The sequence below is a fragment of the Gobio gobio genome, assembly GCF_949357685.1.
Source record: "Gobio gobio genome assembly, chromosome: 4".
NCBI lineage: Eukaryota > Metazoa > Chordata > Actinopteri > Cypriniformes > Gobionidae > Gobio > Gobio gobio.
This window is the reverse complement of record NC_137100.1, coordinates 46,002,248-46,016,504: the sequence shown is the minus strand read 5'-3', so window position 1 is coordinate 46,016,504 and position 14,257 is coordinate 46,002,248. Positions and strand designations below refer to the sequence as shown.

General features: G+C 37.7%; 1 protein-coding gene across 1 annotated transcript in view; it reads left to right on the top strand.

Annotated features, from left to right (window-relative positions):
- Positions 1-11,540: 11,540 nt before the first annotated feature.
- Positions 11,541-14,257, top strand: part of bco2l (beta-carotene 15, 15-dioxygenase 2, like) — a gene marked incomplete at its 3' end in the record, with an annotated part of 3,357 nt that continues 640 nt past the window's right edge. Inside the window, exons 1-8 of the mRNA XM_079815275.1 lie at positions 11,541-11,698; positions 12,313-12,484; positions 12,581-12,792; positions 12,975-13,090; positions 13,177-13,279; positions 13,490-13,621; positions 13,862-14,022; positions 14,110-14,251. Coding sequence (XP_079671401.1) covers positions 11,626-11,698; positions 12,313-12,484; positions 12,581-12,792; positions 12,975-13,090; positions 13,177-13,279; positions 13,490-13,621; positions 13,862-14,022; positions 14,110-14,251 — 1,111 coding nt within the window. The 5' untranslated portion in view covers positions 11,541-11,625. The remainder of the gene's footprint in view (positions 11,699-12,312; positions 12,485-12,580; positions 12,793-12,974; positions 13,091-13,176; positions 13,280-13,489; positions 13,622-13,861; positions 14,023-14,109; positions 14,252-14,257) is intronic.

The window sequence follows — 14,257 nt, the reverse complement described above, 5'->3', positions numbered from 1 at the left end:
ATAATTTTGGTTTGTTCTTTTTAGGCCAATATGTAAAGGCTGCTGATTAAATGTGTCTCTGTCAATTAAACAGTAGCGACAGAAATGCTTGTTGGTACTGAAATTCTCAGAAAAGCCCCCAATACAATGAGACCCAAGATTATCTCCACAAATGGCAATAAGCCCTCCTCTAAGAGTAGTGCCGTCAGTAGACTCAAATCCAGACTCCTCTAAGTCTTTCAGATCAGCAACAAGACAGGCAAAGACCTTCTGCTGACCAAACTGTTTAAAGTCTTCCTCTCTACACAGCAAGACAAGTTGCATTGGGTCAACTAAGGAGCGGTTGTGTGGCAAAATTTCACCTAGTGTCATGTACACTGCCAAGATTTTATGTTTCTTTCTACCCGAGCCAAGTGGATTTACAACTTCAAATGCATCCTGGTATAAGATAATTGATAATGATGAAGGATGCTCTTGAAAGATGGAATTTTTCGTAATGCATGTGCCATCCTTTATATCCTCTAGTACTTTGTTAACAGAACCAAGCATTTTTGTCTGTTTGTACTGTTCTCTAATTGATGTCTGCCTAAACAGAGATGCCAGCGTTTCTTTAAGTGGCACATATTGACAAAAGCGTTCTTTACCAGCTGTGTCAGTGCCTAGATAGATCTGTTTTGGCTCAACAAAGTTAAACTTCTGTTTGAAGAAGTTCTTTCTGGTTCGGTCAGACCTCAACTGACCTTCATTGTACAAAGTTAACAAATCTTGTGACACTAGTTCATCGAGAAGTTTGTCTACATCACTTGAAGGTATGTCTGTTGATGACAACAACTTTTCCTTTAGTCTAACAAGCATGTCCTGCATTCTATCAACATGAAGTGCTTGAAATTCCTCAATAATACATTGAATAGAACTAGCAGGCAACAACATTTTGGCCTGCATCTTCAAGTAAAACAGAGACAAGTTATGTAAAAAAGGCTCTTCATCTATGGCATTTCTTTGACTTTCAATTGATGTTGATGGTACATCACTAAGACACTGATCTGTAGCAGTTAGGTCATTCTCAAGACACAAATCTGTTGTTGGTGCAGTCTCACACTGTCTGTGGAAGGCTGTGCTGGACAGCTGTGCTGAACCAGACTGCTTATGCTTCCGTGACAAATGAGTGGTGAAAGATGTTCTCACTCTAAAATAACTAAAGCAGCCATCAACTGGACAGCAAATTTTTCTGCCATCTCTAATGTGAATACGCAGGTGGACACACAGCTCTGAAAAAGTATTAGCCACAAATACACATCCAGGAACCTGACAGTGAAGGTTCACCTGTGGATGCCTATGTGTATTCTGTGTTTGTGGCTGCCTGTGATTTCGGTGCATATGTGATCGTAATGATGAAAATTTTTTAAAAGTACAATGGCACTGCTGCATTCCACACACAAACTGAAAATTTGCTCTATGTTGGTGTTGTTTTATATGTGTATAAAAAGCAGTTAGTTGGCGAAAAGGCAAATTGCAAAATTTGCATCTGTACATTGTGGCAAATCCAGACTAACCAAGAAAACTGAAAGCAATGATAAAACAAGCTGAGATATTACTTAGTGAGGAGTTGAAAACTTGCTAATCAGGAAGCTACTTCAAACCATGCATATAAACTATCTAACTTAACATTTTAAATAAAACATTTAAAAAAATATATATATATATATATTTGAATCGTTTACTTACTTGTAGTTGTGCTATTCATGTTTAGACTGAAAACATACAAATCTGCTATAGGAGTTCTCAACACAGCATGCACAGTAGCAAACAAACTCCAAGATAATCAAGGCAAAGGAGTGACACCTGCTCGTTAAGGCTCAAACGTTCCGCCTGTGTGAATGTATTTGTGTGCTCACATGCATGCTTGCATGCGTATGTGTGTGTTAATGCATTAATCTTTGTTTTCTGACTGAAGATGTAAACAGTTTGAAAGAAACAGTGACGTAATGCATCATGGGAATGTAGACCAGTAATTTACCAGTTAATATTACAGTTATTTGCCTTCATGGGCACTGAAAGTAATGTACTGTAGTTTATAATTAGTGCAGCATAACCTCACCTCATATTACAGTAAAATACCTTCCAATGATGTTAAAGCTAAATACTGGCGATTTTACAGTTATTTACCCAGAAATCTACAGCAAGGTTTAACAGTGTAGGTATAACCTGTGGTCAAGTTTGGTCAGCACAGCAGATGGTAAGTTCTCAGGGAAACGAGGTTAAAAGCAAGATTGACCCATGTCTGCATTTGCTTTTTTGGGTCAGAAAAATTCACACCTTTGAACCCACTGTGCACTTCTCATACTTTATATGCTGTGTATTATACTCTGTATGACATAAAAGTAAGATGGTTTGTCATTCATTGACAGACTGAAAGTCATATCATAAAAACACATTTAGACCCTAGCTTGTGTTTATGATTCTCGAATAAATCAAAATAACCATATCTTCCCTTTGTAAATTCCAATATATTTTATTTTGAGGGCGTTACATATCTGTTCACTGCATCAACGGTATAAAAAGTGATTCAATAGAATCTGGTCTGAAAAAAAAAACATGTTTTTAAAACATTTACTAAGGGCAAATGGTGTCAATACACATAAGAACATTAAATAACAACAAAAATATAGAGGACATTTGAAAAACATATTCTAGGTCCCAAAATGTTGTAACCTGACGTAATGTCGATTGAATGGGAACTCGTTTTTTTTTTTTAAACAAGTTATAACCAGTGTCCTAATTAGTCTCATTTGATTTACCTTCTTCCATCAATTAAAACTATTAAACTAATTATGAAATGTACAAAATAAGTATATGCCTACACTTGTATATGACCTAATAAATAAATAGACTGTAAGCATTGAAATAAATGATAAAATATGAAGACTATTTAATATTGCTGTTTAATAACACTACTCAAGTGTAAATCATATCATAATTTTAAATAAAAAATACAAAATAAGGTGGAATCTAAATATAGGCACGATATACCCTTTGGCGCATGACGTCCACTGGAATGGACAGATGTATTTTCTGTCTCAGAAAAAAATGTAGGCTACAAGAAAAATATTATTAAAATATGGATAAAAGTATTTGTTACCTTATTTAGCTGAAAAATATGTTTTTGTTCCTGTCTGGCTATCTGAGAATAAAAGGATTTAACACTTATTCCTGAGGAACTTGGTGCATCTCCTCTTCCCTCCGCTAGTTTGATTGTATGATGCAATATCTCTAAACAACAAAGAGATACAAAGACAATAATTAAATGGAATCGTAGACAACTCTTTGGGGGTTTCACCACTTTGTGATTGGGACATGGTACTAAAACTTAAATGGTTCAAAATGGCTTCCAAATATTTGTCGACTGTAGTTGACGCCATGCATGGAAGGGTTAAGCTAAGCATTGTCTCTAAACACATTACCATTGCAATTAAGTTTGTTTTACGTTTTTATGTAAATCTTAAGCGCAATTACACAAATATAGCTGATTTTGGCTGAACATTTAATGTGGCAACCGAATATCTCCAAACCCATAAGACTTTAGTTCATCTTCGGAACACAATTGAAGACCTTTTTGATGAAATCGGAGAGCTTCCCTCCATAGACAGCTACGCTCTTTAATGCTTCAAAAAGCTCATAAAGAGATCGTAAAACTAATCCATATGACTTGAGCAGTTAAGTCCAATTTTTCTGAAGAGAAACGATCGCTTTATATGATGAACCACTTGAATTTAGGCTTTTATTCACGTAAACATTCATCAACTCACACGTCAGATGTGGTAAACAGAAGCTCAAGCATGTTTGCTTGATGTACAAGAACCAATGAGGTTCATTCACATGTTACGCAGCACGTTTGAGCTTTATGGAGGTTTCTGTTTATGTTAGCTGATCAATGTTTATACAGAACGGAAAGCACAGGATTGTGGGATATCAAAGGCAGCGAAGGTTACATCTATGTGGCCTTCAAAAATCAATCAGATGAAGGTATCTCAGGAGACTGGAAGTGAAGCAAATATTAGATTCGGAAGTGCCTTGATAACTTCCCACTTAGGATTGCATCCTCCGAAGGCAGCATTTTTCAGTTTTCGGGTGCAGCCATTCATTTCTATGGTATCCGCAAACAGCAATTGATTGTCGCACAACTCTAAACGAAATTCAATGACATCGAAGCTTTAATGTGCTTGGTTATAAGGGCACACGTGTTAGCCCTTATGCTTTTTCCAATGGTAGAGCCATAGGCCCTTGTATCTGACCACAATAAGACCATCTCTGGGAAAAATGTTGAATGGTGACAGAAAACATGACAGTTGGACTGAAGAAGAGACCGTTTCAGCCCTGCCTTTATAGTCTGAAAAGTCCATTGAGGATAAACTTGATAGTATAGTCGGCAAATTCAGCGATATGCATTAGTCCATTCAGTGACACTGAAACTGCAAATATGCACATAAGTGTGTTAACCCAGGGTTTAGGAATGTACAGTGTGAAACGGCAGTGTATGAATACAATTAACTGTTAACCCCAGGTAAATTTATGAGCAGTGTGAAATGTGAATCAAAATAACAAAGGATTCCCTGTGTTTAGAATGACCCAGGATTAAAGGTAGGGTAGGTAGGATTTGGTTAAAAAACTTTTTTTCCAAATTTGTTTAAACTTTTTTATATATCAATACATAATTAAAATGTAAGTACTCTGAAAAAGAAAGTATGAAAATTGAGTGTCTGTAGACCTCTCACGACTGCTTTAAAGACAGCTCATTATTTCCATTCACTCCACCTTCTCCCTTCTGGGCTCTTTCCAAAGCCACGCCCCCAAAACACATGAACGCACCACGCCGACTGCTCTGCTGAAAGAAGCATTATTTACCTGAGACAAGTGGAGAAGAAGTGCATGTAGTGACATCATGTCAGAATCACATGTAATAAAAAATCTAACTTTATCATTATGAATATAAACAAATAAGATGTATTTTAGTACTCACTCTCAAGCTAGAATAACGATACTGGTAAAGTTTAAAATACACACACAACACAGTGTCTATGACACACACAGATACAAGATAAAAACATTGGTATTGAGTATATAAAATATGAGTATATAAAAACAAACCAAGGGCCGAAATAAACGTGCAGGTAAAGTTCCCGGTAAACATGGTAGAAGAGTTTAGACAGAGGGTAGTAGCTAAAGCTAACTTAGTTCTAAAAAAAGTTCCTGGATGCGGTGTACCAGCTTTTACACATGCATTTTGTTATCTAAAGTTACATTTTGCGAAATTCAACACGACAGCGATCAACTTGAGCTAAGCATATTGAGTATTTATCATCTCTACTAATGGCTCGCTAAGTGTATAACATTGTAACTTTATGCTAAGTAATGTTATGTTAGCTATATTAGGCAGCTACGTGTGCTAGTGAGACATGCTTCATGAAAACATAAACCAAAAAAATGTGTAATCAAAATGAAAGATTACCTGTCCAGCAGAAATACAGCCTCTTGAACTCAAATGGGTGCGCCAGGGTTGCCAGGTTTTCACAACAAACTCCGCCCAATTGCTACTCAAAACAAGCCCAATCTTGTTTCAAATTCGCATTTGGGGGGGTAAAATATGTGTCTTTTTGGTAGGGCTGCCTGCTAAAATTCGCAAATCCCGGGGCAAAACATCACATAATTGGGTTCGCTTCAACCCGCGGACATGAAAAACAGCCTGCGGCAACAGTGTTGAAGTAGCCCGACTTGGCAACAGTGGGGTGCGCGCATGTGGGCAGATCCTGTAGCAAAAGCGGTGGTAGCCATGGTAGCGAGAGAGAGTGACAGTCGCCCAAGCCAATCACTTGTTTCGGCCCGAACGAAAATAATGAGCAGTGTTTATTGCAGCTTAAAAAGTCTAGAGTCACTCGATTTTTATACTCTCTTTTTCAGAGTACTTAAAGGGGTGGTAAACCACGATTTCACTATTCTAACTTTAGCTAGCGTGTAATGTTGCTGCTTGAGCATAAACAACATCTGCAAAGTTACAACGTTCAAAGTTTAAAGCAAAGGGAGATATTTGCTTTTAAAGAAATCAGTTTCTAAGAACTACAGCAAACGGCCAGTAGGCGACTACACACATTCCTCCAGGGTTGGTGACATCAACAGGCTCAATATTTACATAAACCCCTCCTGCGAGAATATTAAATAAGGGGGGGTGAGGCCATTTTGTATCGCGGCGCTGTTGTGGTATAGGCTGGAGTGTTGTTGCCGCGATGCCGAGGAAACGCTGTTATTTTCATCCGGATTTCAGGTCTGGGGTACTTGCTCTGTTCAGCCTTCCTTGGGACGGGGGTGCGTTGCAGAGCGTTTAACATACAGCATGTTGCACGTGTGTTTGAGTCAGCGGGGAATCAGGCGCGCGCGGGGCTCCCTGCAGCACATCTCACGGAGGAAAACATCCACCGTCTTCACGATTTCAATGCCGGATTTGCACAACGTCAGCTGCGTGAAAAAAACACTGCCGGTGCGTGGATGCACGACGTGCGCGCTGCACATTTCATGGAGGACAACTTCCACAAACTTCGCGAGTTCAATACAGGATATGCACCACGGCTTGTCCTGAAAGCTGGATTTACAAACAGAAGCTGTTTACGGGCCACAACCTGTAAGTCTGATTTATATTTCATCGATGTGTTTTCCTGTAATAGGTTGTAGCAAGGAAGTAAACAGATGACAGCGCTGTTCTGCAAACCAGTCTGTTAAATGCTCATTCATACTTAACGTTATCCGACGAACACCTAACGTTACAAACATTAACGTTAAAATCTCAACAGCGAACCTGGCATTAGTGTAAATGATTCTTTGATTAGAGCTTTTATGTATTGTTTATCTACAGGCATGCTAAACATGGTTCTGTGTGTGATTTGGCTAACTTACTAGTTAAAGCCAGTGCTTAGTGTTCGTTTTGGGTTAGTTCTTGCGACAGATATTTGGCTATAATCGTTCTAAAAATACAAAAGTTAAAGTGCCATTCAGTAGCGATCATTATAGATCCGCAGTCTTTACTCTTGAGGACTGAACAGGTTCTGCTCGATCATCTTCACTCAAATGTTCTGGGTCTGATTCGGGCTCATATGGTTTTATTGACGCCATTGTTTCTAATACTGACCAAAGCACAGCCTCCGGTAAAGGTAAGGGGCGTGACGTTTCCGACAAACGTGCACTGGGCGGTTAGCGAATCACAACACACTGGGCCAGCTAACCAATCAGAGCCCATCGCGTATTTTTGAGGGACTGGCTTCATACAACCCGGAAAGCATCAGACCGTTTTACAAGGAGGGACAGAGCAGTGTAGAATAAAGGTCAAATATATGAAAAACAAGGCAATCTTTTTTTTAAACGAAGCATGAACACGTTACAGTGCACCCCACAAACACAATCAAGCCTTCAAAAGAATGTGTTTTACCACCCCTTTAAATTTTAATTATGTATTGACATATAAAGACAGTTTAAACAAATTTGGACAAAAGTGTTTTAGATCATACTTACCCATCCCACCTTTAACTATTTCAAGTATGAAAAGTGTGTTATTTTTATATATAAACATCAAACTCAGAATTCAACCTCACAGGAACTGTTGCATAAAATTCCCTTTTCTTATTCAAAGGATAATGTTATGAAGGTTGAACCTTAAAACCCTGCAGAAACTGCATCATCCTACATCCTAGATGATTTAATCTCATCTAGATAACGGCATCACTGAAGACAATCAAAGATCATGAGTCTCTGATTGTCATGCTGTTGTTGTGTCACCCCACTGCTGATCAGGTCAAGACTTCAAGACCGATTTCAGAATACTGCATCATGAAGCTTCGAAGCGTTGTGAATCAGTGAGTCGATTCAGCGGTTTGGATCACCAAAGTCACCTGATTTCAGCAGTTTGGCGGTTTGACACGCGATCCGAATCATAATTCGACTCTCTGATTCATAACGCTTCGTAGCTTCATGATTTCTCTCTTCTGCAGAATATTACAAGATTGAAAAATATTAAGAATTTAAACAAATTTACACCGCAAGAAGAAAAGAGCTGTCTATAGAAGTTAGTTTAGTTATTAATGATTAACTAAAATGATGCATTTGTAATTGATTAAGGGTATAATAATTACATAAGTGATATCTAAATCATTCAAAATTATTATTATTATAAATAAGCATTGTTAAAAGCCAGACACTTTAGTCTTTAAAAAACATTTGCCATGTAGTGACCTTTAATGTGGAGTAGAAACAGGGGGAGTGGCTTTATTGCATCAGACTTGTCACTTTGTTCACACTTCACAGCTGATTGGTCCAATTTCAGTTTGAGATCTCTTATCCAGAACATAAACTGCCCTGGAGCAGGTTAGCCATGGAGCGTAAGTTACTATGGAGATGAACACAGCTAAAAGCCAAACCCCTTTTATGATACCTAAAACCCAGGATTAGCACAAACTAAGCTTAAACATATCTGGCTAGCCAGCTAAAATGGCTTCATGGTACAGGCCCAAATATTTCAGAGTCTATAGAGCGAAAGCAATAGTCATAACAGTAATCAAAAGCAGTGGGAACACATGGCTTAAATACAGGGTGACAGGAGATCACAAGATAGAAACGGATGTGTTAGTAACAGGAAGTGACAGTTCAATTTTCAAGTGACGGCTCCCTCTGGAGGACTGGAATCTTATCAGACGTTACACCATGACATGTTATGATGTTTTCATGTCTGTTTTCCATAAATATAAAAATGTTCACATTCAGAATATTAGCATTTCAAAATCTTTAACTTTGAACTTTTTAACATTTAGATTATATTTGAGTATATAATTGTTTCTGGGAAACATTATTTCTTCCAATTCCAGTGTGTAAATAGTTGTATTAATTTTTACAAAGAATAATTAATATATTCTACAAATGTTACTATGATGAGTAAATATTTATGACTCTCTTTAGATGGCATTTTTTAATTCCAAACTTTTCTGCTATTACAGTCACTTAATCATAAAATTAAACAAAATTAATCTCTCATCTTACTTCAAGAGGAGTGAGAAGCTGACCCTTCATCTCTCTCACTAACTAAACAATGAAGCAGTTAAGCATATAAAACTGGTTTTACAGACAGGGCTTAGATTAAAGGGTTAGTTCACCAAAAATGAAAATTAGCCCATGATTTACTCACCCTCAAGTTATCCTAGGTGTACATGACATTCTTCTTTCAGATGAATACAATCGGAGTTATAATAAAAAAGTCCTGGCTAATCCAAGCTTTATAATGGCAGGGATTGTTGCTCTGTTTTTGTCCATCATATAACTGCTCCACGTGACTCTGGGGGGTTAATAAAGGCCTTCTGAAGCGAATCGATGTGTTTGTGTAAGAAAAATATCCATATTTAAGATAGGATTAGGCCTTAGTTTAATTAGGACATCTAAGTAGCTTTTATAAAAGGGCCTTAGAAAAAAAGAGAGAAAAAAAACACATTACTGGTGTGCATCTTGAGACAAAACAATGGCACTGACATATTTTATGATATGCCAGTGCCAGTTGCTTTAAGTTGAAACAGCTCAAACAGGCAGTTTAGTCCAGGACCAGGGGCCAGTTTCAGAAAGGAGGTTAAGTGAAAACTCTGAGTAAGTTAACCCTGAAATAAGGGAAACTCTGGGTTTTCTGTTTCAGAATGGGAGGTATGTCAAACCTGAGAAAGCAGGGTAAGTCAAGCCCGTTTTTGAAATAGAGGTAACTTATACTCAGAGTCAGTTACCAGGGTAACTTACTCTGTGAACCTAACCTGGTCTACAGCAGGTTTTCTTTGATAAACCCAGAGTTTCTTTTGTTCTCCTTCCCCTTTTTAAAGCACCAGCAGTGTTTAAATACTTTATTCATTCATTCAAACTGCACAAATTCTTTTCTTACTGTATTTTGGTCGTATTTCAAGTATAAATATAAAAAAAATATAAATTTAATCTAAATGTAAAGTAAGCAAAGTTTACTTAAAACAAATTAAATTATCTGCCACTTGACAAAAATGCAAAGTAAGCATACTTTGCAGGAACATTGATTGCTCATATTTTCATCATGAGGACACTGTCAAAGTGACAAAAATGGCATGTCCTTTTATACAGGATCCTGACGTTCACTTGATAATCCTCTAGAAGTATCCTTTAGGATTTCCAGTGGTTGGACTCATTGATGACACTCATATACCCATCATCACACTTTCTGAAAACGGATTATTGTATGGAATGGAAGGATGCTGCCAGATGGTAGTACGATATATATGGCATAACCACCACCACAGCTGTTACATACATTTATTAAAAAAAATTTATAGTCATCTTTATTTCCTACAAATACTTTATTATTTTTCCTGTTGGGTGTTAATATTCTTCCTCCATCTCCTCTTCATCTGTCAGTGGTGCTGGAGTTTGTCTGGCCTGAGTAGAAGTCAAATGTTAATGTCATTACCCTGATTAATAAATGTAACAGGTGGGATCAGAGAACATTTCATTATGTGAAAAGAGCATAGACCCTTTTCACATTTCTGGGTTTCCGAAGCTGAAGTCATCAGGGTTAACTCTTATAGCGGTGAATGAGAGAATACATTAAATATATATTTTTGTGTCTCCATTTGCTCAAATAGCAAAAGAAAAACTCCACAAAAGTGATTTCACAACTTTCAAAAAGATGGAAAAATTTGAGTGAGATTGATAACGGAAGTGAAAAGAGAGAAAGATGTTAATTTTAACTATCACTCCCATAGACGCTGTATTAGAAACACTCTCACAGCAGCGGTAACTTGATTTTTGTAATTTGATGCAAAAGTAATATAATACAAAGTATTAGTGTTATAAATGTACATACATTTAAAAAAATAATACAAAAAACTACATTGATGACCATTAAAACACATCATCACAGTCTGAGAAAAGGGTCTTTATGGGAAAAGTTGCTGCACATTGGACACTGAATGATATTTATTTAATATGTCAAATGTTTGTAAAGTCATTAAACCTACACCCTTGAACATTTTATGCTTAAAGCTTTTCCTGATTGAATTGTTTTTTTTTTCTTTCATTTTTAGCTGCTGCCACATTCTTTGTTTGTCTTTTGGATACCATGAAAATTAAACTTAATTAAAATAATTAAGAATTAAACTTGTGTATTGACCCGGAAGTATGCAAACTTTTTTTTCTTGGGTGCTGTTGCCATGGTGAATCATAATTTCGGAGCTCCATTGATCGTAGCTTTTCATAGTTGGAGTGCATGAGCTTAACTCAGAGTCAGTCTACTCAGAGTTGATTGAACTACCTCAATTCAGCTGTTCAGAAACCCAAAACTCCCCCAAAAAAGTTTCCCATCTCAGATTAAGTCAACTCAGAGTTCAGGTTTAAACTCAGAGTTGGTTGAACTCCTTACTGAAACGGGCCCCAGGGGTTAATGAGTCAACTCTGAACAGCAGCGCACTGTGTTTGTTTCTGAACACCTTTGGCTCTGTGCAAGGTCCAGTTCGCTTTAGATGTAGCCCATCCCACCCAGTCATGTGATTATGGGACAGTCTTGTATCGTTAGAATCTCATTGTTTGTTCCACATCATCTGTTAAGTGTTTCATATGTTAAGATCAAGAATCTCAACAGCCAAAGTCATGTCTAACCCAGCACAGGATCCAGCGTTTAAAGTGTCAGGTAACGTTAAGCCTTTTATATGCTCTACTACTATAGGCTCATCTCAGTGTGCTATCATATGTAATCATCATCTCTTAGGCCTTTGTTTAATGTTTTGCTGCATGTATGAGGATCGTAGTTTGTCAAGCCATAACATTTGTTGTTAGAACATAGATTAGCAAGATTGAGCTGATAGTTTACACCATCTGTTGTCTGATCTACGATTAGAGATAAATGAAAATGCCCAAGCTAGCTATTCATTTATTGTGCCAAACCAGACTTTTTAAAAACAGGGCTCTAAAACTGAACTTTTCTACTGAACAAGTCTGTTAAATGCTATACTTTGAAAGCTATAGTGAGGTTCTAAATGAGGTATATAATCATGGTTGGTGGTTCATGGGAATAGTTTAGGCAACACACACTGAGAAGAGAGAATCAAAAGCAACTTGAGTTTAGCAACACTTTATTTCTTTAAATTCTCTATATTATTGCATTTCATTCAGTTTATGATTAAAGTAAGATGCTATTGTTCTTCATTAGCTCTGATGTCCTCCAGAACTCTGTAGAGTCTAATCATCTGTCACATTATCTGTGTCACAGATCTCATGATTTGTTATGGTGTGATTTCTTCTCAGCTAACAAAAAACGGCCATCTGCCAGTGGTCTGGAGTTCATCGGTCCTCTTGTGAGCACTGTGGAGGAGACCCCAGACCCCATCAGTACAGTTATTAAGGGTGAAATTCCCTCCTGGATCACTGGCAGCTTCCTTAGGAATGGACCTGGCAAATTTGAGTTTGGTGAAAGCAAGTAAGAGTGCAAAATATGGCTATAATCACAGCAAGATCAATATATTTTTATCTGTTTATTTTCTTTGCTTATTTGGCTTCATCTGTTCCTTCTCAGATTTACCCACTGGTTTGACGGCATGGCCTTGATGCATCGTTTCCACATTAAAGAGGGCCAGGTGACCTACAGCAGCCGTTTTTTGCGCAGTGACTCTTATGTGCAGAATGCAGAGAACAACCGAATTGTCGTGTCTGAATTTGGCACCCTGGCAACACCTGACCCATGCAAGAACATCTTTGCCCGGTTCTTTTCACGTTTTCAGATTCCAAGTAAGCATCAATGGGAGGGGAAAGGCGCATGCGTACCTGATCAGAAATTCAGACAGAACGCTCTGACTGAATCAGGCCTATCTATAAAGATTAGATCAAAATGCACGAGTGGAGTACTTGTCAAATTACTGAAAAACCTTCATCTGAACCCATTCTAATCATCAGTTGTGTTTGATTAACAGAGGCGACTGATAATGCAGGAGTGAGCTTTGTAAAGTACAAAGGAGATTTTTACGTAAGCACAGAGACCAACTTCATGCGTAGAATCGACCCTGCGAGCCTGGAAACCAAAGAAAAGGTATATATGACAATGTTTCACAGTTACAGAAATTCATACAGTTCTCCTACAATGAAAAGTTCCCTCTGTGATTTTGGTTTTGAAAGGTGGATTGGTCAAAATATATTGCAATTAATGCAGCGACAGCTCATCCACATTATGACCGTGAAGGAGCGACTTACAACTTGGGAAACTCATATGGCCGAAAAGGTGGGATGCCTCATTTATGCCTTTTATAACCCAACTAAACTCTGATGGCTTCTTTTTGTTAAGATTTTCAAACCAAACAGAATTGCAAAAATAAATGTACTAAATAACTAACATCCCATATATATATATATATATATATATATATATATATATATATAATATTTTAACAGCAAAAGAAAGGCAGTCCACCTTCTATTTTGTTTCTCAAAGGCTTCTTCTACCATATCCTGCGAGTACCACCAAGTGAAGGAGCGAACAATGTTGCTGATCTGTCTGATGCCGAGATTCTTTGCTCTATTCCTGCTTCTGACCCCAGGAAACCATCATACTACCACAGTTTTGGTAAATTTGCCTGCTGCACTTGCATTTTTAGATCATTTGATCTGCCTTTCTGCTTCTTTATCCATCTATAATATTATATGAATTATTTTGCATCTATTTACATAGGGTTGGAAATGTGGCCCGCACTTTTGTTCATGTAGATTGTTCAGTATAATATATTATCCACCAACAAGCAGATGGAAAATAATGCTTTTTTCTGTTTTCAATGTTTGTTCTTTTATTTTACCTTACTGTTTGCAGTGATGTCGGAGAATTACATAGTCTTCATTGAGCAGCCGATCAAGCTAGACCTGCTGAAATTCATGCTGTACAGAGTTGCTGGAAAGAGCTTTCATAAAGTCATGACCTGGAACCCAGATCTAGAAACCATCTTCCATGTGGCAGACAGACGCACTGGCCAGGCACGAGAGACTCTACACTGACATCTAATTGTGGCACTGTCTATTTCTGTCTCTTCACCTCTGCTATCCATGTTTTCATTTCTGCAGCTCATCAAAACAAAATACTACAGCAGTGCCATGTTCACCCTGCACCAGATTAATGCATATGAGGATAATGGATATTTGATTATGGACATGTGCTGTGGAGATGATGGCAGTGTGATTGGTGACTTCACGATGGAGAACCTTCGCCAGG